Here is a 22,875-nt window from a genome sequence, read left to right on the forward strand (position 1 = left end):
GAAAGCGAAGGGAAAAAGACTCTGAAGCAGATATATATTTAGCAACGGGTTAGATGGAGAGAAAAGGCTCAAGGACAATGGCAAGTCTTTTCTTCCTTCAGCTAAACCCCCAATGTATTTTTGTGAAAGAAAGCTACTCTTTTGCTTTCAACTGTAGCCCAAACTGCATTATGTCTCTTGGGTGCTTTGATTTTTTTTCTCTCCTCTTTCTAAATCTCAGCACATAGACAGCTCGAGGGCTCAGGAGGAGAGATTCTTAAAAGCATGCCTGCAGAAGTAAAGAGATCAGTCACTTCCCTTGTCCCCTGTGTTCCATGAGCGTTCCCCCACCCGTGCGGTGTTGTATGAGATTACACACAACCAGACACGGCCTCTTGAAACGGACTGGAAGATGTAAAATCCTTTAAGAGTAGGCAGAGCATTCCTGCCAGTTGCAAAGGGAAACACAGAAATGGGCCTCATTTCTTCAGAAAGGTCACGCTCACCTTCAAAATTCCATCAAACTCCTTGTTTTTCCCTGTACAGTTCTATTATCTTAAGGAATTGGTAACAGCCTTTACAGCATATACTGCAGCCTCATAAAACACAGGGTGAACATGATACAGGCAATCTTTGCCTGGTGATTTTTTTCCTAGGCTGCTTGTTTTCAATGACCACATGTTTTTCCAACTGTCTTTGCTGTTTCACTATGGCAAATGCATAGGTCCCTTTAAAATCACCATTCTAGATGCATTTTCAAGTTACCGCAACTTACTCTGTGCTGCTCAGTCCATTGTTCCAAATAAATATACACACATTTTGGATTAATTATGACTTATTGTATTAGAAACATGACATTAGGGAGTCGTAGCAATTATGGTTCAGTGTATTTGGGCAACAGCAAATGTGCTGAAAGCATGATGTGTTCACGTAACAGTCAGTGGCTTAAGAAAATAGGAATAAGCTTTTTAAACAGCTTCCTGCTTCCAGTGTCTATAGATACATTTTCAGCCTTGTACCTTCCCCATCAAAATGTTCCTGTGCATTTAACAGTATAGGAAAATGCCCAATAAATTTAGCCCTTATCAAGAAGCTACTTTTAACCCCCTAATCCCTAAAGACAACAGAAAGAGATTGGAGAACACTGTTCATTTTCATCATCTTCACCCAAATACTCTCCAGCCATAAGTAGATATGTTATCATTTCAGAGACATTTTTGCTCCAGACTATTAAACTCTAAACATGAAATGTTTGATACACATTTCAAAACTGCTATTTGACACACACTGGAGAATAAATTACATCTTTTCAGAGTCAATATGATGTTGAAGAGACTCCATTTAGAGTTAGAACATGAAGCAGAAAGACATCATTGTGCTTATTGTCTGCTAAAACCAGATTTCCCAATAGACTGTTATAGGTAAGGATACATCTCAGCTACAGGAGTTCCCTTCATACACTTGGCATGGGATCTCTGAGCTAACACCACTGATTTCTGCTGAAGTCTTTAAAGGCATTGTAAAAAAACCCAATTCTGCTTCATAGTTGTTCCACAGATGATTCATCATCAGTAGCTGAAGTGACAGAGCCGATATCCTTCTCCAGTGAGAACAAGGCAGTGTGAAATAAACTCATTTTGTTATCCTTATATTTAGGAAATCCACTACAATACCCTCAGGGTAAAAACCTTTATGGGAGAAAAACACCACCATGGAATTTTGACCATATGAGTGGCTGAGGATCAGCTTCAGAAAGGATGTCTAGAACTTACCTATGGTGCAGTTTGTGGTTATTTTTCTCCGCTTGGGGTTGTGTCGTAGCAATTCTAACTCTCGTTTGGTTGGCTCCCATGTTGAATACTTCTCTCCAATGCCTAAGCAGACGAAAAGAAAGTTTCAGGAAGTTGTTTAGTAAAAGGATTAAAAACCTCAGTTCAAGTAAAAGCTTTCAACATCCTGTCCATTAGGTTAGATTCGATCTATGTACAACTGTTAGGCTCAATCTATGTACAACTGCAAGAGGCTGATTTCTTTTTAGCCCTTCAGAAAGACAGCAACCAATCTTCCAACAAGTAAGAACTCAGAAAAGAGAAGCTGTTCTTTACCTATAGGGGGTATCTAGCCCAAGTAAGTTTTCCATTATTGGATTATAATCCTCCTTTCAGTTAAAAGGAGATTCCAGCACAAGAGTAAATCCGTTATTACACAAAAATGCATTTCTTTGTGCTCAGAGGAGGTCAGTGACAGAACCGCCACATGATTTTAGGAGAAGATACAGGAGAACCAAGAAATCTCCTCTCCAAAGCTTTGACAGGTTATTAAATAGATCAAAACTGACCCAACTTAATGGACAGATACAGGTTTAATCTTTATAGATTAATAGCAGTATTTAGTAATTTGATATACCAAACAGTTGTTACATGTCTTAGAATTTACCATTACAAAGTATGACCTTTCCTTATAACCACTGTTGTAGAATTGGACATTAGCAAGTTCTAGCACTTGAGGTTCACTCTACTGATGGACCTAAGATCACCTACAAATGCAATTAGTAGTAGATTTAAATACAACCCTCCCCCCACCAACAAACCAAACCTCTCCAATTACTATTTCTCATGAGCTGCAGCTAAAATCTGTCATTATTCCCTTTAAACATCAACGCTGATTTCCAATACATTAATTTTGTTCAAAGGAAAGAGCAGTAAAAATGAGTCAGATTAGTAGTATGGAGAATAGATCTGGAGTAAGCACAGAGTTGTGTGCAGTGTAAACCTGGTACAAGAACAACACAACAGTGAAGACTCATGTGCTGATCAGCTAAGTACTGCTGCAGCATTCTACGCAGCACAGAGGAATTACTATGCAGGGTCAATTGTAGCAAGTCACAAAAGCATCTTGGCATTAAAACCAAAGAATAATAAGATGACAAGCAATCTATTCTAAAACTGAGGATTAAAGTCAATTAGGAGTTATTTTTCACGGAATGCATGGAGCAGAAACAGTGCTGTGCTACAGAAAATATAAATCATACATATGAAAAGAGGGAGAGCAGAAAACATAGCTAGAGGCTTACACATTCTGCATAATGTGCATGAAATTTTAATAGCTCTTTGATCTTCATTTTCAGAAATAGCTCTGCTTGTCAGAAGCTACCCACCCAAAAATGTTCAATTCATAGTTACTACTGACCCTCCAGCTTCTAGTAAGAAAAGGTCTCGTTTTCACATTTTGGAGGACTAGAAAAGTCTTATTTACACGGATGCACCCATCTCTCACTTGGTTTGATTCAGCAAGAGATTATGCGAGAAGCATAAGAAAGAATACCAGGATCATACAGTCCCTTTCCTTTATCCAAGGTTCAGCATCAAGCTCCACACCCAGGAAAACAGAAAAGGAAACTAATCACTGTGCAACCGATTGATGAGATAAAACAGCTGCAATGCTTTGAATACATTCTACAGTAGGCAAAAGCAAACGAATGATGCAGCTTCAGAGATGCACATATGGACAGTTCACATATGACAGAACATTGGCTGGCAACAAGTTTTGGATTAGACGTCTGCAGTAATCCTTTTTGTGTTTGTAATGCTCCCTTAGGAATTTATATGAATTGGATGGTAAAGAAAGCTCAACACCATTTTCAACACAGTGCTCGTACCAGCTATTGCACTGGCCAGCTGTAAAATCCCAACTCTGGCATTTGGGTTCACTGGAGTTGAAGCGTGGCCAAACACAGTGTTACCTGACAGTAGGATGAAGCCTTGTAGTAAAAACCCCTTGGATATGGTTAAATCCTGGTTTAAATCAAATGTAACAAAACTCACACCCAGAAACACATCTGCGCTCAATTTTAGGCATGCAATAGTTCCACATATGTCAGTGGGACTATTCATATATATTTATATATATCTATATATAATTATATAGCTTAAAGAGGATGGGAACCAAAGCAGTTCACAAGACTTCAAGACAAGTTCAACACAACAGCCTGGGTTACTTTGCAGGATTCTGGGTGAATCAAATACTGTTCAATTACAATGGAATGAAATCAAACAGAAAACTGGGCAAAGTTAATGCCACAACACACACAGAGCACAACAGACAGAAAACTTTCTTACAGAAGCCTTTCATTAGAAAGAGCACAAGTTAAGTCAGAGACAAACATTAAAGTGTTTTGTTCCAGCTGTGTAATTTAACAGCAATATTGAGGTTTTATTACTCCTGAAAATGGGTGAGAAAGGACAGAACTATTTATTAGGAGTGGTTCGGTGTTTAAAACAGAAGCAAAACACAACTAACCACCACAAAGAAGGAAAAAGGTTTAATGAAAGGTTTAACACCAGCCACAAACATGCCAGAAACTCCACCATGATCTACCTTCAACAAAACATGCACAGGTTACCATTTACAACTAAAGGAAAGTAGCGCTCTAAGAGTCAAAATTCATCATTTTGAAAATGATGCTCTAAAAACAGCCAGAGATTCAAGTCAGCATGTGAAATCTCCATCCAAGGATTCATTTTATTAGGTCAAATACACAAACTGTCATTTCTCAGGGACATATGGATGAGGGAAGGAAAAGGTGATGAAGGCTCTAGCTTATACAGGTCAGTTTTGCAAGTAATCATTAATATTGATTGGTTACTTTGCCAGACTTGAGCAAAAACCCCCTTTTCCCCTCCCCAAAATCCAAGCATTCATTAGAATGAAGGGCTCTGTGTATTCGCACCTCCCTCATTATTAAAAGAGAATCAGTATTAGGGGGGAAAAAACAATGGTAGCATTGCGACTTGTTCAGAGTTATATCATATAACCCTGAACTACAGCTGGACATGGGGACTCATCACACTAAGTGTTAATATTACAAGAGAATGAAATGAATCATGATATTTGGGGTTTTTCTTAAAGTTGTGGGGTTTTTTTCTCCAGGCATCATGTTGTTATGTGAGCATCTATTAAAGTATATACTAACACCCTTCGAGCACTGTGGATCCAAGTTTGAAAATACACAGCATTCACACTTCAGTTTTTAAGCCAATCTCAGCTTTTGCAGACTGGATTCACTTCTGAAGTTGCCAACGCTATCTGAGGTTAACTAACTGTGATAGAAATGTAAACCCAAGACACTCAGTCTGGGGTTTGTACTAATCTTGACACTCAGTTTGGAGGAAGAAGGGTTCCCTCCCACTTTGTACTTTATAGTCTTTCAGATAACTTGAGTCACTATGGGAAGGAGGGGATGGATTGACGCAATGGAGAAGGAGTGGGGAAAAAGAGACATAATTCTCCATTATTTCTCCTATGTATCTCCCTTTCTCATTCCTTACATAAATTTGTGGGGAAACACCTGGTTTCATGATGAAAAACCATAAAACAAAAGGTCTTATACCATGACTTGAAAGAAAACACTATCTCTATGGTGTACTCTAATAATTTAAAGTGGATTGTCTATTCCTTCGTTTTATAGCTTCACTGATAATCACAGATTTGGTCTACAGAGACAGAAGATGCAGTGTGCATGTTTATATGAATATACATTCATATATAGTATGCCATTCATTAGTCAGCTAACCAGTACAGAGAAGGTGATTCTTCCCTCCACCACACAACTCTCTGGTCCAAGACGACAAGAGAGTTCATCTTGTACCTGTAGTTAGCCTAGAACATAAGCTAGAGCAGCCTGAGGTCTACTGGAGGACAAGTGGCTGCTTCTCAGTCCAGAAGGCACAAACACATCATTTGTCAAGAATAACATAATTAAGAAATTAGTCTTTGAATTTATATATTCAAAAATAAGGAACCTGGGTCCTTCCTCTTCTATAGCATCACGGAGAAGTGTTATGTTGTTGTAGTTAATTTGGTGCCTCAACTCCTTCAAAATGGGAATAAGCAGGAAGAAGGATGGGATCTGTAGCAGGAACTAAATAACAGCAGCTGTACTTTTGATACGCCATCAGAAAAACTGTTTAATACCACGTTAGCTGTTATTTTTAAAATGGGAAATGAGGTTAAGAATGGTTTGAAGTCATATCAGCCCTGACTAAGGCTGTCACATTGAAACAGGATGCCATGGATTCAGTAAAGAGACATTACTAGACAGAAGTAATCTGTCTTCAAATACACACTTTCCCACTTTAAGAAAACATACCCCCTGGAGGCCACTGGAAATGGAAGATGACAAGCTTTTATAACTGATGCTTAGAAACTACTCAGGTTAAGATAAATGCTACTTCCTTTCCTTTCCAAAAATACAAAGGGAGAAAAGGTCTGGTTTGGAGTAGTTCTACCAAGGAAAGGGAATACAAAATCAAGTCTGCTGTAATTATTCAATCACTGGAACATATCCAAACAAGAGGAAAACAACTGGCACGATAAAACTGGCATTTGTAACTGTGATTCAGGTCTATAATGGCAGGATAACCAGCAAAGGGACGCTTGTTAGTGAAGTGCGTCGCCAGCCCACGCCTCTTACCTGTCATTGTACACTGGTAGTGAGAAACCACTGTTGGGGTGAAGGCTAAAAAAGAAAAAATTAGGGAAAGCAAACTGAATAAAACAAATGTGGGTACAGATATTTTGTGTGTCAATATTTCTACATAGATACTGTGCGTGTACCATGAAAGCACAGGGTGTGTAAGTAAGCTGGCACGTTCTATTAGAAAAAAAAGAGGTCATTAAAAACAAAAATCACACACAAGGGTGGAATTTCATGTGAGGGGAACAGATTCCTTGCCTATATAAGCCTAAAAGAGCAGACTGGTACATTTTCTACCTAAGACAGATCTGACTCGGATGGTTGGCAGTATTAATGGTAGGTATTTTTATCTCTTCTTGCCATTAAAAAGGAAATGGTTTTGCTACACTTAGGTGTGGTGCACATATTAAACTAACAGTCTAACTCCTGGAAAGTAACAGCTAGACATCTCTCTGTCTCTCTCCCATAGCCTGTACTGCTGTCTCTAAAGAGCTCTCTCTTCCCCTTACTGGTTTTTTGCCATTGACAAATGGGAGGGATAGGTATGATTAAAGCCAGAAACAAGAAATTCAGGCAGGAAAACCAAACCTTGTAATTTCCAAGCTTTTCGTTGTTCTTCTTTGGCAATTTGTTCCATGTCTTTGTCGTATATGTAATCTTGACACATAAAGCAGTATATACCCCCATACAAAAGGTCTATGGCTGCAAAACAGAAGGGAAGTTGGGGAGGAAGGAAAAAAAAGACGTGAGTTTATAAACTAGAAGACATTTTAAAGCAGGTTTCCAAGTCAGGCACTTTCTTCTCAGTAGTTCACAAAGAGGCAAATCTGTACCTTAGAATCTGAAGGATAAAGAAAAAAGATACATTAAAACCTGATTTCTTCTCCAGTTATAGTATTAGTCATTCAATTGCTTCTGGTACAGCAAGAAAACTGTGCAAGACAACAAATCATTCACTGCCTTCAAGTTGCTTGTAACTCACAATATACCTCTCAAAGATGTAAGTAACCAAAAGGCATAATTACATTGACGGAATACAATATGTGCAGAACTAGTACTGTAAGACTTGATACGTAAGTTTGATATTGCCTTTTCCTAAGACTTCAGTAATTCCTATTCAAAGCCATTAAAATAATTAGAAAGCACCTATTTAAAACCCAAATGAAGGCTTGAACAGAAGACAGAGCTGAAGACTCAATGATGCTTGTGCAGGGGAATGTTTTCCCAGAGCAGTTTATTCCATGGGCTATATGGCTCACTCTTGTTTCACACACCCTTTTAGAATGGACATAAGAATTCTGTCCATTGTTCAAAGTTGTTTTCTTACACAATCCTAAAGAAACCAAAGCCAAGAAATTAAATGGATCAGCTAACTGGGAAATATTTTGCTTCAATGTATACTGAGGAAGAAGGGAGTGCAAACTACTCACAACAAATTGCTGATTTTCAGTAATTATTTCCACATCAGACAGATATGGAAAGAAGCCACAAAGTATAATAAAACCAACTCAGTGGGCACTAGCAAATTCTCAGCCAGCTACTAAAATGCAATCTGCATCTAGCAGCCAACTGAGAAACACATCCCCATTCCCCCTCAAGAGTATGGCCCCATTTATTTCCAAATTCCTTTTATTTCCAGATAAACAGCATTATTAAAATAATCTCTCCACAGTGGAAACTTGTATTAAACAAAGGAAACCATTAGCACGTTAGGTGGCCTGCAAGAAACAGCCCTGAATTGCTTTGAAGTCACAAGCAAGCCAAACCACATGCCACGCAGCTGGAATTCTGCTGTTGGTCTCACCAGGCAAACAAAGGTGAAGTCTTTGCACTCCCCCATTAGTGGTATGGTTTCCTTCTAACCATGTTTTGTCCATCCTTCACAGCCTCTCAGCTCCCTACCACTCTCCTTCAGTCCTGTGTGCCTTTGTTTTTCCTCTTCCTCCTCTTTCTAAATCCCTTTTTCAATGATGATATCAAGTCATTAGTAATAGAGAACAATTACTGTAAGCAACTTTGCACAATGGCTGGTATCTTGCTTCATTCTTTTGTTCTGCTTATCTGGATCACCATCAGTTTGTGGAAGAGGATGAGGACTATCAACTGTTACCTGGTGTAATGCCCCAAACACTGCAATTTTCACCCTTGTGCTCAGAATTCTGCTCCTTCAGCAGAATATTACAGAAGGGGATAAGAACTTTGGCTGCAGTGAAGATCAGCAACACTATGCAATTGCATGTGTGTATGTGGGGGATATCACAAGTGACATAGTTTTATAGCTATTTACTCCATTATCTACTGCACTACCAGTTATACAGTTTTCAACGAAGAATAACTGTTGGAAATCCAAAATATTGGGTCTCAAAAGACAGAAGTCTAATATTGTTCCCCATATATTCTTTTAAAAGACCCCACTAACAGCCCCTCTCCCCTCCAAACAGCAGAACAGGGCTGGCAGAATGTTAAATATATAAGACCCTGTGAGCACTAATACTTTCAATACAAGAATGGGTAGGTGTAACCTGCACTCAGAGGATTCCTTCTCAGCCGAGTCTACATGCACGAATGATAAAGTATAGCTGTCAAGATCAAAACCAACAAGAGACCACCCTATACAAACCACTTGGGCAGAGCAGAATGAATTTCTGATATAAAGAACCAGAAAGTCTAACACAAACACTGGTGGAGTAAGAGCTGTAATTGTCCAGAGCCTGATTAAGGACTCTTGAGCAAATGTCCTCTTTCCAGCATACTTAAGTGAACAATAGAGTTGTATATATGCCAATGCTTTCAATGTCATTAAGAAGACTGCAATAGGTTTTGGGCAAATTACCTCAAGCATCAGTGACAAGGCAGCTGTACAGGCTTGGTTACAGCACAAAGGAAGGGCAGGAGTTTCTCATGAGAGCCAAAACACGGCTGCTCAGTTTCAGTGTGTAAGTTGATTGCTTCCAATCAGTATAAATTGAGGTTTTCCCCTTGAAATATACTTAAATTTTCTTATTCCGGTCATGTTGACATGAAAAGGGATGTTTTCTTTAGGGCAAAGTGCAAAATAACCACTACCAAGTCACTGCGGTGAGCACCATGTACACGGAGCCGGTCCATAGGGCCTGGTGGGTGCTGAGCAGAGGATCCCCAATGAAGGAACCACAGAAGGGACAGACTCACTGACAGAAAGTCTTCCAAAGCAAGTGATTCATTACAACCAGCAGAAACCACACCACACCAAAAGGACAAAGCCCATCTAAAACAATAGATTTCATCTCATTGTTATCAACAGGTTAAGACATTTTGGTTTGCTAAAGCTCAATTGCTGTGAAGCTCTACTCCAAACTGAGACACCTGACCAGAGGATTCAGTACAAACCACTATGACAATAAAGGATGAGAATGCACACAGAATAAAACCTCATCTATATTAGGATTTGGGATCACAAACCTAACAGGAACGGGCCTCAAATTCACAGGAAGTTTACTTTTACACTTTCTATGCTGACAACCCTTATCTTCCAGTCAGATCTCCGCATACCTCTTCATACACAGAAATCTAAGCAGCTGCAACACAAGAGAGAAAGTCAAAAGATACCTCAATATTCATTTAAAATAAAGCTATCAGCCTATGGAGAAACAAGGTGGCATCACAGAAGCTCACGTGGGCATAACAAGAGCAACGTTATCTACTGGTGCAAGTGACAGTAAGCTTGGGAAGACAACAGCTCAGGGGTGAAAGTTTAAATTCAGGCAGCAAAAGGTCTTCAAACTCTATCTGGGAGCCAAGGAAAGTGTTTTATTTTAAGCCCAAGTGCTTTACTTTGCCAAATATAACCAATGACATCCTTGTGAAAACGTTAAGAGACCAGAGATGATGGGAACTTAACAACAACATGTAAGAAAGCAGGGAAATGTGCCACATCCAGCGTGTGCATGTCTCATCCAGTTAAGAAACTTGTTATGTTTCAGTTAAGAACAACCCAGATGAACAGAACCAACGATGCTCAGATGAAAAGGAGATACTTCACCATAATATATGACAGCCATCGGATATGACAGATCTGTGAGTCATATTTCAGTACCATCTTCTTTAGAACACTGGTTGTATTGAAGCACAATGAAACACAGCAACTCACAATTCAGGTCAGTTTTTACTTGTATGGAAGTTAATTCCATTGTGAGTTTCTGTGACTCAATCTTGGCACGTTATCAACTTGAAAGCAACTCATTCTATGCAAGCCACCTGCATTTTATTCTACTTCTGTAATACAGCAGTAATTCTTTTAGACAGTGCTTTACATAAGCATCCTAAACTAATTCATGCTCCCTAATTTCTCACCTTAAATATTCAACATTAAATCAGTTTAAGACAATAGTCTTAAGTTCACAAGAAGTGATTTGCTAAACTTCAGCTCTTCACTTGTTTTTGTACCTGATGTATTAATACAAGTATCTGCTTGTTTTCCTCCTGTTTTCCTGGCACCTGGAACCTGCATCACAGCTCAGAATTCCTAAACTTGGAAGATATTCAGGTCTACTGATAACAGTGTCTTTACTAATCTCAGTAAGAAACAAAAAATACACCCCAAACAACCAAAAGAGCCCCAGACTCATCTGATGCATCAACCAACATGTATACTGGATTTTGCCAGGAACTAGTGAGCAGACACATTAAAGGGTGCTCATTCTTCTCCCTTATCCTCTCAGTCTCTATCAAGGTGATAACAGTCTTATCAGCTCTCCCAGTCTGAGATTCTTAGGAAAGGAAAAATAAAAGGGGGATAAGCCAAGAAAAAAGGGGGAGAAAAGAAAAAAGGAAGAAAAAGACTGATCCCACTGATCACTATATGATGTCCAACCTAACCTGAAGCCATTGAATACGTGCAATTGCATGTACTTCATTTCAGAGGGCAAAAGAAGGAAAACCAAAACAAACCCAAACACAACCCAAACTTCCTTTTGGTGCCAAAAATGAAGCAGCAAATACCCACCCTTCTAATATATATTACATCAATGGCCACAGTTCAGCAGCACCTAAGAGAAAAGGTATTTTCTTCTCCTAATACTTGAGATAAAACCATTCTACTCTATGTACTTCTTCTATTTTTAAACCAACAGCGAACAGATAAGAAGTGTTTTTGTGGGTTGTGCTCTAAAGTCTCCAAGATACCATTGACCCCATCCAGACCTGGAATTTAGAGGAACCATGCTTTGTCCAAACATTTTATGTTAGTTTATTATGGGCAGCTGCATATTAGCTGCATATTAGAGTATGGGCAGCTGCATATTAGCTGCATATTAGCTGCAGCTCTTTGACCTCATTCAGAAACATAGGTATCATATACACACACACTACTTACTACGTGTGCACACACCCACTGTACTCCAGAGCATGCCTACACTCAGGTTACCCATTGCTTCCTATTATGTTTTGCCTTTTGTTAAGTATTGTCCCTGCCCTTCTCTGACCCTACAACCTTCAAGAGCTTCCCTGTTTGCAGTAAACCTTTGAAAACTGAAAAGAGTGGAATCCTCCTGCCTAAAGTACCTTCTCTTGATAGTACAAACTATTATTCAGGTTTAAAGGAGAAGAGTTGTTAAATGCTCCCTATTTAATCCTACTGATTTTGTTTCAGTTTGTTTTGTTTGTTTTCTGGTCTGGGTCTTTTTCACCAGAAATTTGGAAGCAGGATCCCCAAATCACAGACACCAAGTTTTGTGCTGCTCCATAGGATATAATGCAAACTGCTTATACTCATCTGCATATTCTCCCCTCTGATCAACAATGGAGACTTACCTCAAAACACTGTTTTCAACAAGAGCAGTAGTAAGATGAGAACTGCACAGAAGTTACTAGCTGAGTCTGAGGCAAGAAGAGCTGGCAATGAGCAGGTAGATGTACAGGAGGTTGGCTTGCTGAGAGCTAAGAATATTCCAGACATACAGAGAACTCTTCAGGAGTCATTTCTGATACCAAGAGGAGCTCACAACTCTCTGCACTTACCAGAGCAGCTCTAGCAGCAGACAATGGTAATGAACAAATACCTGCTGCCTTCTTACTAGCCCAGTCTGACTCCAAGTTTGAGCTAAGCTATGGAATGCACATCATGGAACAAATGAGAATTTGCCTACAATGCTTTGCACACCACCTCCTAGAACAGCAGGTATTTTGAAAGGCTATGATGAATGGCTGATGTGTATATCCCAAATGCTTTCCTCCTTCTCCTCTGCTTCCAATCAAATGATTCCTCTGGTTGCCATCACGAGGATATTATTAACTTAAATCACAAAGAGTTTGTACTTGCTATTATCAAATTTCACCTCATTTTTATTCTTGCAGTCAATGAGGTTATTTAATTCTTATCACAGGACTATCTAGCCCTCCTCAGTATAAGCAGTATCTCTGAAGCTTGTGCCTGTCATGAGTTTCATACAGACAGAACTCCTTCTCTTCAAGTATTAGAAAGTATTTTGACACAGATCTTCTCTGAGCAATCCTAGGATATACCCATGGGTGTTTACAGCTGATACCATTTTCATGTATTTGGTGGGGATAAGGGATGCCTACACATGTAAGAGAACAGTACTGAAAGAGAACAAGAAAAGGCTAGTTTGAACAGTCCCCAGTCTTCAAAGTCCTTTCTAAAGGATATCACACCTGTATAAAGATACTTCATTGCATTAAGGATTCCCAACCCAGAGGAAATATCAATCTCTCACGGTGATCGACTAACAGACTGTGCAATGCAGATTAAAACCAGCAGTTCATATAGCTGGATCTTCACCTACCTGTCACCCACATCAAAGAATACACTAAAAGTACAGCATTATTAATAGACACTGAATAGGCAAGCAGATGCGAGAGCACGGGTATTTCTATAAGCTCGGAGTGTGTCTATTGCTCAGGGGAGCAGAAGGAACAAGAGATGTCTTTTAAAATGACACTGGGCTCTGATCCTGAAGCCTCTTGAAACACAGAGTAAGTTAGCTGCAAAACCATCACTTCCAGTGCTCAGAGAGCTGTTAGAGCTGAAATCAATGATATTTCTCCAAGCTGTGATTAAGTGTGCAGTTCCTGCTGGTCTCCATGGAGACTGATGTTGGCTCAGCAAAAAGTCACCAAGTGTTTTAAAATAGTCCCTGTCCGTTTTGAAACCTCAAAGCACTTCACTTGGTTTTGCCTATCAGATGTTATTTCCCCCCTCCAATGAAAACTGCAGCAGTAAAAGCAACACAAAGCACTAGGCAAAGCCACCAAGATATTTTTACAGCTCATTTCACATTCAGCTGGAAATTAAACACCAAAACATACATTAAAAATACAGAGGAAAGGAATCTCCAAAACTAGAAGTCAAGCAGGCAGTTGTACAATCTTCATATTACGTGGATTTCTGCACAGTACACTATATTTGGCTGCAAAAGAATCCTTTTGGGGATGATACCAGACTTTATTCTGTACTTCAATGGGTGTAATTAACTTTGCCCTTTTTATCTAAAGGCTATTCCTTTTGGGAAGTACCTTATCTGACATGTTCTTAATTGTCTAGTACCATGGCAATAACTGCAACAGTCTTTAAACAAGAGAGCATCTTCAAAGAACCTCCCTCCTCCATCCAGGGTGGTTTTTTCCTTTAAGGAAACAGAAGATATTTCACTACAACAGACACCTTGCACAAAAATTAACTTCAAGAATTGAGGCTTCCTAAATACATAAACAGCAACTCACAACATGTGCAGTCGTAAAGCTCTTTTAAAAGGTTCTCCATCAATATGGCACATTTAGTGGTAAAAATATTACAGTGCTTACACAGTATCCACAGAGAAACAGGCAAATACTGTCTATGGTGTCAATTTTTACACTTAAACCTGGCCATAAGCTTTGAATGGAACAAAAGGGGGTTTAATACACCTTTATATACACTCTACTGGGAATCCTTTGACAGATTTTACCTAGAATAACTTCTGCTCTGGAAAAGGTTCGTAAGTAACTTCACTTAATGAACTGATTTCAAAAGCTCCTTAAGATTACACCCTGTAAAAGCCAATCAAACATGGTCACACAGGGCTGGTTTGGGGGGTTTTATTGTTCAAAGAATGGCTGAGGTATCTGCAGTTCACCTTGTCCAAGCTTCCTGCACAAGCACTTAGAGCAGGTTGCCCAGAACCACATCCAGAGAGCTCTTGAATATGTTTTTGAATTAAACTGTTTATTACTTCAGTTATTAACCCCAGTGGAAACAAGAAGACAGAAATGAACCCCTCACAACCCTCTGTCCCTCCTCTCCTCCCTAAAACCCCCCAAGATAAAGCATAAAACAAACCCACCCACAAAAAAATGCACAAATTTGATTGTTACTTGATTAGTCTTCTTTGCAATAGGAATGATGGTTTTTACCTCAGCAAGAACAAGAAAGTGAGCGTGACCTCCTGAAACAAAGTTCTCTGAAATAAACACTTTAGTTCAAGGCACTAAACCCACCAGTTATCACATCTGGGGGAAAAATAACCCCAATTTTATTCTTTTGCACCATATATAACATTAATTCAGAAATACTAAACAGTAATAACTCACATTTATGTTGTGAACCAAAACTTATCTTTGATGAAGTGAAAGCTTAAGCACCAAGTTGAAAACAATACCAGCAAACTAATGCAAAATACAAATAAAACTGATCTCCCTGTCTACAAGAAAATACAGAATCATACAATGGTTTGGGTTGGAAAGGACCTTAAGAGCATCCCAGTTCCAACCCTCTGCCATATTACCTTACTGGCCTGGGAGTGACAGGGATAATAGAGCAAGTTAAAAGCACCAGGATGACAGCTTACCTAAATTGTGTCGCTTTGTCTTTGCGTGCTCGTGAATATGTTTCTTTGTAAAACAGCCAAAGAAGACACAGTAGAGGCAAGAGTGGAGTCTGTTCAGGTGGGCACCACACATATGACAAATGCACGACTTTGCCTGAAATAACAAAACAGAAACAGAGCATGAGTGACAGAAACAGATCTCCAGGTCCATCTGAACAGAGGAACATACGTCTAACTGCTTGCCTTCCCTTTCGAAGGCTGCAAACCAGCAGGGAAACAGGTCCTGCCCCACGTGACAAACCCACCAATTAGATGTATTAATAGAGAAAGCTCTTTCATTTGTCCGATACATTTATCTCCAAGTCTTGATAGGGAACAGGTCTCATCTAAGAGCACACAACAGTCAACCCGCTTACAACTCTCAGCCTGTAGCTTAATGGAACACTTCAAGTGGGATAAGCAGGCACTGCTAGAAACACACAATCCTACCATTCCCTCACTCCACCTTTTCTGTTCCCTACCAACCACGCACTAGCAGAATGACCTGCACAGCCATGTGCAAGCCAGGAGAAAGATGTGCGTAAAATGAACTTGCCACTTACTCCCTCCAAGATAAACCCGTATTAGTTCCTCCATCCAGCCATGCAAACAGCCATTGAGGTGCAAAGCTTTGGGCATTATGGTTGTGTAGCTTAACATTACAGAGGTACAGATGACGATTACCAGGGAAGCAAGGTCTCAATGCCTTTGGTCTTGTTCAGTTCTTCATCCAAATCTACTTACCCCCTGCTTCCAGTCTCTACCTTGAAGCAATGGGCTTTGCTGCTCAACAACCCCTTTGCTGAGCTGGTTCAACTTGCTAACCTGGAAGCTGAAGCTAGATTAAAACTAATCTTTGGTCAGGTTAACAGGCTTAAGGGGATGAGCAGACTTGGATGAACATCAGCGCTTAGGAAAAGTAGATGCCTGGCAAGGAAGTAAAAAGGTGAAGAGGCAGGAGCTTTGGGTGGTGGGACCACAATAAGAACTCTGCACCAAGCTCCTTAAAGCCACTCAAAAGCTGTAATACAACCTGAACATTGAAATGGCTGTTGGTATTCAGCATTTAATTTCTCTGCAGGGAGATTCTGCCAGATTCATTCATTAGGTATCTCCGTATCAGTCCACAAATAGTGATGCAACACCAAATCCACACCAGAGTTACAGAAGTCTCTTGTGCCACTCTCAGCTTGGCCTTGAACCAAGCATGGAAATCAATGTGCTGAGTATTTCCAGGGCAACCCCAAATGGGAAGGTATGTGATGAACGTCACCAGGATTCACTGGAAATGAGTGTAAGGCTGATATGATGGTTTGCATTCCTATGGTAACAATATATTTTAACGAGTATCACAGGAAAAAGAGAGAAGCAATTAGAAGGCTAAATAGACTTTTTGACTCTCAATCACAGATGAAGCACTCTAAGCCAACAACACCCCAAACCTTCTGTTAGCATTAAACTTGGGTACTTTAATGAGTCTTTAGAAGAAGTATTAGTCTAGTAAAAGACTTGAGAGTTTAAAGGATAAATCTCCTGCTCCACAACAACAATTTGGGCCCAATACCATCTGACTGGAAGATACAGACAGTAGAAGTTCCTCACAGTAAAGTAAGAGTAACAAACTTGTTAACAGCTCAGAGCTACAGAGATCCCTTACAGAGCCATCTTACAGACTCACCCGGAAACACCATTCCTTTGCTTGTCAATATAGAAGCACCTTTTTCCTTCATATTATGATAACAATTGGAATTAGTAAAATACTAACCTATCACTTAACCCAGGCCGTGCAACTCCTCAAAACTAACCCCTAAAGTTCTATTTACCCAGTCCATCATAACTTAAACCCAGAGCTGAATCAATGATGCACGAGCCTGTTCCCTAGTCTGGTGTTTTTCTTTCAGAACTCTCCTGGCTGTTAAAGGAACCAAAGCAGCTTTGCAATATGCTGCACTGTGCCATTTATTTCCAAGCTTCTACAAATTAAGCCTCAAATGCTGGATCTCACATGCTGCATGTGTGCGTTCAAAGTTCTCCCCAAGTTCTGCTAGATGAAAATAGACGGGTTGAATCAAACTCCACACACCTACAGAAGGCAATATTTTAAAGTAGGACCAAAAAAAATAACATATTTCCCACCACCAGCACAATTTCCATCTTTAGAAAAAACACTGCAGAACTGTCAAACTGGTGCCTAACGGTCGCTCTTTGGCTGCAAAAGCTAAATAGGATCAGCCTATCTGTTAAGATTGCTGCTATGACAACTCCTCGAGCAAGCAAGCTATTTTACTGAGCCAGCTAAAAATATACCTTTTAGCATTAGATGTATTGTAAACAGATAACAAGTATGTAAAAAAAACCCCAATCATTTTAGGCTAAAAGGCAGAAAAGTCATACCTAAAAGAGTTTCCATTTCAATGAAGATTAAGAGAAACTGAAGAATTGAGAAAGAAAACTTAGTGGCAAGTTAAAAGAGGAGCTCAATCGCTTCTTTAAAGGAAGCGGTTTTGTTCACATCCTCTATTTGCTGAGTAGAGCCCAAGATAGTTTCTCTAAAACTGTAAGAAAACAAGGTTAAAAGACAACAGAGTGAGGGAAGAAATCAATATCCAAACCCATAGTGGCTGTTCTTAACTGGATTAGCTGTCTCCTTTTCATCTGCCTGTGCTTTTAAACAATTTGCTAAGTTAAAACAAAGCTGCCACCCTCCCACCCCCCCCCCCAAATAATCAAATCACTTTGTTTCATAATACTCCCACCCCTGCTCCCATCTCTTGAGGCTACAGTCCAAGATGAAACAGAATCCTGCAAATGAGTAATCAAAAATCAGTCTGATGCAGAAAGGCTTTAAAACGCAACTCAAGCTTTCCAAAAAGCAAGTTAGGTCTTGCTTATGGTCTAGATGCTTTAGGAAAGCCAACAGCATTTTGGCTGCAGAATCAACCTGTCACTTCTTTTTCTCTTGTATTTCCCTCCTAGACCAAAAAAAAACACCCCTTCCTTATCCTAAGGTGTAAGAGTGGACTCTTCTCCTTCCTCCATACCCTCTCCCATTATTATCCTACTCCCTGCTTGCTCTTTTCCTTTATTCTTCTGCCACTCTCCTTCTTTACCCTTATTCTCTCTCCCCACACTCAGTTCCTTGTATCACCAGCCAGTCCCTCCCCCTTACTTTTGTCCTGATACTCTAATAAACTGCACAGAGGATCCAGCAGAGGCTCCAAGTGTTTTCTTTATGGAATACTATAACTATTTTTATCAATGATAGAAAACTGGAAAGAATAGTCTTGCACAGTATGAACAGTAACTAACATGTCTGTGCTGCAGGAGTGAGATGCCCAGCCAATACCTAAATGGGGCCTACAAGAAGCCTGGAAAGGGACTTTTGACTAGGACATGTAGGGACAGGCCAAGAGGGAATGGCTTTAACCTGCCAGACGGGAGACTGAGATGAGTTCTTAGGCACAAGCTCTTCCCTGTGAGGGTGCTGAGGCACTGGAACAGGGTGTCCAGAGAAGCTGTGGCTGCCCCATCCCTGGCAGTGTTCAAGGCCAGACTTGACTTGCAGTATTACAAGATAAACAAATGCATCCTTAAAGTTCCATCCCCTTTTCCTGGTGATGCTTCCACATGCTGGTGAAAGAGGCAAGGCGGAGAAAGCAGCAAATGAGCATGCACTTGCCTGGAGTCTCAAGAACTGTGTGACAGCTCCTGGAATAGACCTCTGCTTTCTTGAACAATTAATCCCTTACAGACACATGAACAACAGTGAAGAGACCAATTTAAGTCTGCAGAATTCACTAATTTAGGAGCAGAATAGGGAAAAACAAGCAAACAAAACCCCAAAGGGAAAAGTCAGATAAGACAAGACATGAAATGCCCTCACTGGGCCACAGACCAAGGCATTTAAGGGAAATTTAAACATTTCCTCACATATTCAGAGCTCCCTAAATGGTCTTAATATGCACATCTGAGGTACAGTCCGTCCTCTCTGTCCACTTTTGCCTCTGCTATTCCCTTTGGATGCCTACACCACAGCCTGGGCACAGACTTGTTTTTATTCTTATCCATCCATGCTGCAAACAGCTCTTGTCCAAGTGTAACACAGACACAGCAGCTCGCACAGAGTGACAAACAGCATGCTTCCCTTCACCTATTGTTCAAAGGAAAATAGGACAGATAATCATGAAAGGTCATATAACTGACCACTGTTTCTTTCCTCCTGAAGATGGAGATCCTATAGCTATTCCAATAGCAGCATTTCTTCTGCCTTGTGGGAGGAGGAAGCCAATATTAAACTATAGCTGACAAGATTTATTACTCTCAAGTACTCTTTGCACAACAAGAGTAACAAATTCAGGTCAAATCTGCCTTATGACATTTCTATCCCTTCTTAGTCTCCATTAACTTCAAGATTCATTGGTGCCACAGACCCACCATCCATTAGCAGAGTAACTGGGATACTGCATATATTTAAATAGTTGAAACTTCAGAGCCCTGTTCTTAGATATCAAGAAGCAAGAAATGGGAATTGATTCCACAGTTCCCAGTGGGGTATGGCATATACATCACTCCTCCACACGCTGATAGGATGATTCAGAGTTGCTCTGAGTCAGTGCACATTTCTGACACATCAGCTTTAAAGAAAGTGAAAGATCAACTTTAGTATTTTCCACTTACTTCCTGCAAGCAAGTTTTAATTATGAGCTTGCCTCATTACAAGTGTCAGTTATTTGTTAAAAAGAATGTGATCCATAATGTGAGTTGTGGTTCCAGCTCCATGACTAGTAAAGGGTTTAAAGGGTTTATTAAGACAAGGAAAACAGTACTAGTTACAGGATTTGGTGGTTTGGGAAGTGTTCATAAAGACACCATAAAAAGAAAAAAGTCAATTACAGGTAACTTCTTAACCTGGGTTATTTATTTATTTATTCTAAATTCTATTCTATTTATTCTATTATTCTAAATAAATACCTACAGCCTAATAAATACCTCAAGGGGCTTATGTGAGATCTGGGGATGGACTTTTCCTGGTGCATGTAGGGACAGGACAAGGGGAACGGCTTTAACCTGCCCGAAGGGAGACTGAGCTGAGCTCTTCGGCAGAAGCTCTTCCCTGTGAGGGTGCTGAGGCGCTGGCACAGGGTGCCCAGAGAAGCTGTGGCTGCCCCATCCCTGGCAGTGTTCAAGGCCAGGTTGGAGCATCCTGCTCTAGTGGAAGGTGTCCCTGCCCATGGCAGGGGTTGGAACTGGATGAGCTTTAAGGTCCCTTCCAACCATTCTGTGATAAATGTTTTAACCAGCAGCAGAAAAAGCCAACTTCCAGCTCTGTTCAACAGCAAATATTAAATCTAAGGTCCTTGCTCTGCACCACTGTATTTGCTGGCTCCCACATTGCCGTCAGGTGCAGCAAAGATGTCCACACAGCTTTCCTCCTATGTGAGCAGAATGTTTGGCTCCAGCTATCTAAGCACAAGTTTGAATACAAAGATATCACCATTTATAATTAAAGATGAAGTAGCCTAAGCTGTTAAATAACATCACAGTTCTCAAGCTGAGTGTAAATAAAAATATACCATTCTGAATATCTGAGCAGCCTCCTGTCCTTCCGTAGATTAGATTAACCCCATGAATCCTACTTCTGCCTATAAGAGAAGAAACACTGTGAAAGAGGGAACAATGAAAGTACTGAACATGTTACAGAAGATGCTAAAAGCAACTTGTGGCAACTTCTTTCCCTTCCAAGCTGATCAAGCTATTCCGTTACACCTTATTCACGATGCTGAATCCCAGTAAAGGCACAAACTACCTGTCTTTTGATAAAGTAAAGTAACATGCACATTAAGCTCACCTGGGAGAAACTCCGAATCAGAGAAAGAATGATTAAATACCTTCCAAATTCCAAGTGTAAAGGTGATTCTCCCCTTGCTCCCTTTGTTTTTTCAGGGTTCTTTTTTCCCCCTCCTATCTTCATAGAGGACACATCAGGAACCACACGAGAGAACCAGACTTGCAGGTTTTGAGGCCAGTATCAGAGTATTTTGAATGATCTGCTGCTTAATTAATACTTTTTGGTCTAAAAGTTTTAAAAGCTCATTAATCCTATTCCTTTTTCAGTTGTGTTTTATGGTTTCAACAAATTATCTCCATTGCCTCAGCTGGCAATGACAAACCTCTGCCAAGTGTTCTGATGCCAAAGGCTGACGAAGTCTATCAGAGCTTATCCTAATTCGTAAAGCAGTCTGAGCTACCTTCTGTAGGAGTGATGATTTCTCACAGCAGCACCATGGCCGACCCACTAGGAACCAAAGCACAGTCGACTAGACCAGAATCCACATGCAGAGAAATAATAATGGTAGAACTATATAGAAGAGTTGGGAGGAAGGAGGAAAAGGAAATAGAGACCATTTATATTGTTTCCAGTTCCTGAACAGGTCTTCTCAAGTGTAAAATTAACCACAAAAAAGACTGTGGAAGCCTGACAGCACCTTGTCTCGTGCCTTTGGACACAGTAAGCAGTCGGTTTTATTCTCTGCTCAAACACTGGGAAGATGACAAGACAGGTCTGTGCTTTCAGGAGGCAGCTGAACACCAGAAAAATGCTCTACACAAAAGAGCATTGTCAGTAACAAAGGAATAACATGGATCTAAAGACAAGGCAGAAAGAACACTGATCCAAAGACAAGGTACAAGAGGAACATGCAGGTAAACCCTTCAAGTTCATGGGGCACAGGATCTGTTTCATAGCACATGAGGAAAGAAGGCATCAGTAAAAGCATCTTCCATACACGAGCTGGAAATAACAATATTCAGAAAGGACCACAAACATCTTCTGAAATAACATTAACATTCTGAAGGATGAAGCATCTCGATTAAGTTATCCCAAAGGCTTTCACTAAGCAGGTAATATCCCAGCTTCCACTGACTTAGGAATGCAGTCAGAGCATTCACTTTCCTTCTCCGAAGTGCACAAGACGGGAGAACGGAGAGTACTAAGCAGTGCTACAGCACAGTGAGTGGTTACACTAATAACTTAGGTGCATGGCAGTACTGTCCCAGCCTTAAATTAGCTGTGGCTAAATTAATTAATTAAATTCATTCCCTATCCTTGCTTAAGGAAAACATGGATAACTTTTCACTGAGCAGCAGCTGGGAAAAGTTGCAGTCCAAAGTAAGGAGTCACTGCCTCGGTGGTGAAGCACTGGAGTAGGGTACCCAAGAAGTGGTGACTGCTCCATCCCTGGCAGTGTTCAAAGCCAGGCTGGATGGAGTCCTGGGTGACATGGTTTAGTGTGAGGTGTCCCTGCCCATGGCAGGGGGTTGGAAGTGGATGATCTTCAGGCCTTTTCCAACTCTAACTATGCTACGATTCTATATATATAAATATAAAAAATATAATATAATATATAAATATATGATCTATAGAAAGAGATGGACATGAAAACACATTCTTTTTTCCTTTAAAAAAAAACCAACATTTTCCAATTTGTTTCACACAAAATTCCACAGCTGGTACAGGCTGAAATGAAACTTGGAAGAAAAAAAGCTGTACTATTTAAAAAGGCAGACAGCATGAGCTAAAGG

General features: G+C 40.2%; 1 protein-coding gene across 2 annotated transcripts in view; it reads right to left on the reverse strand.

Annotated features, from left to right (window-relative positions):
* The window catches only part of USP22 (ubiquitin specific peptidase 22), a 99,540-nt gene that overhangs the window by 47,373 nt on the left and 29,292 nt on the right, over positions 1–22,875 (reverse strand). The window contains exons 2-5 of one of the 2 annotated variants that reach the window (XM_034065219.1): positions 15,277–15,409; positions 7,043–7,156; positions 6,452–6,496; positions 1,752–1,853 (exon numbers count right to left, since the gene is read on the reverse strand). In XM_034065219.1, the coding sequence (XP_033921110.1) occupies positions 1,752–1,853; positions 6,452–6,496; positions 7,043–7,156; positions 15,277–15,409 (394 nt within the window). The remainder of the gene's footprint in view (positions 1–1,751; positions 1,854–6,451; positions 6,497–7,042; positions 7,157–15,276; positions 15,410–22,875) is intronic. The other variant, XM_034065220.1, reaches the window with a different exon arrangement.

The sequence above is a fragment of the Melopsittacus undulatus genome, chromosome 8 (assembly GCF_012275295.1).
Source record: "Melopsittacus undulatus isolate bMelUnd1 chromosome 8, bMelUnd1.mat.Z, whole genome shotgun sequence".
NCBI lineage: Eukaryota > Metazoa > Chordata > Aves > Psittaciformes > Psittaculidae > Melopsittacus > Melopsittacus undulatus.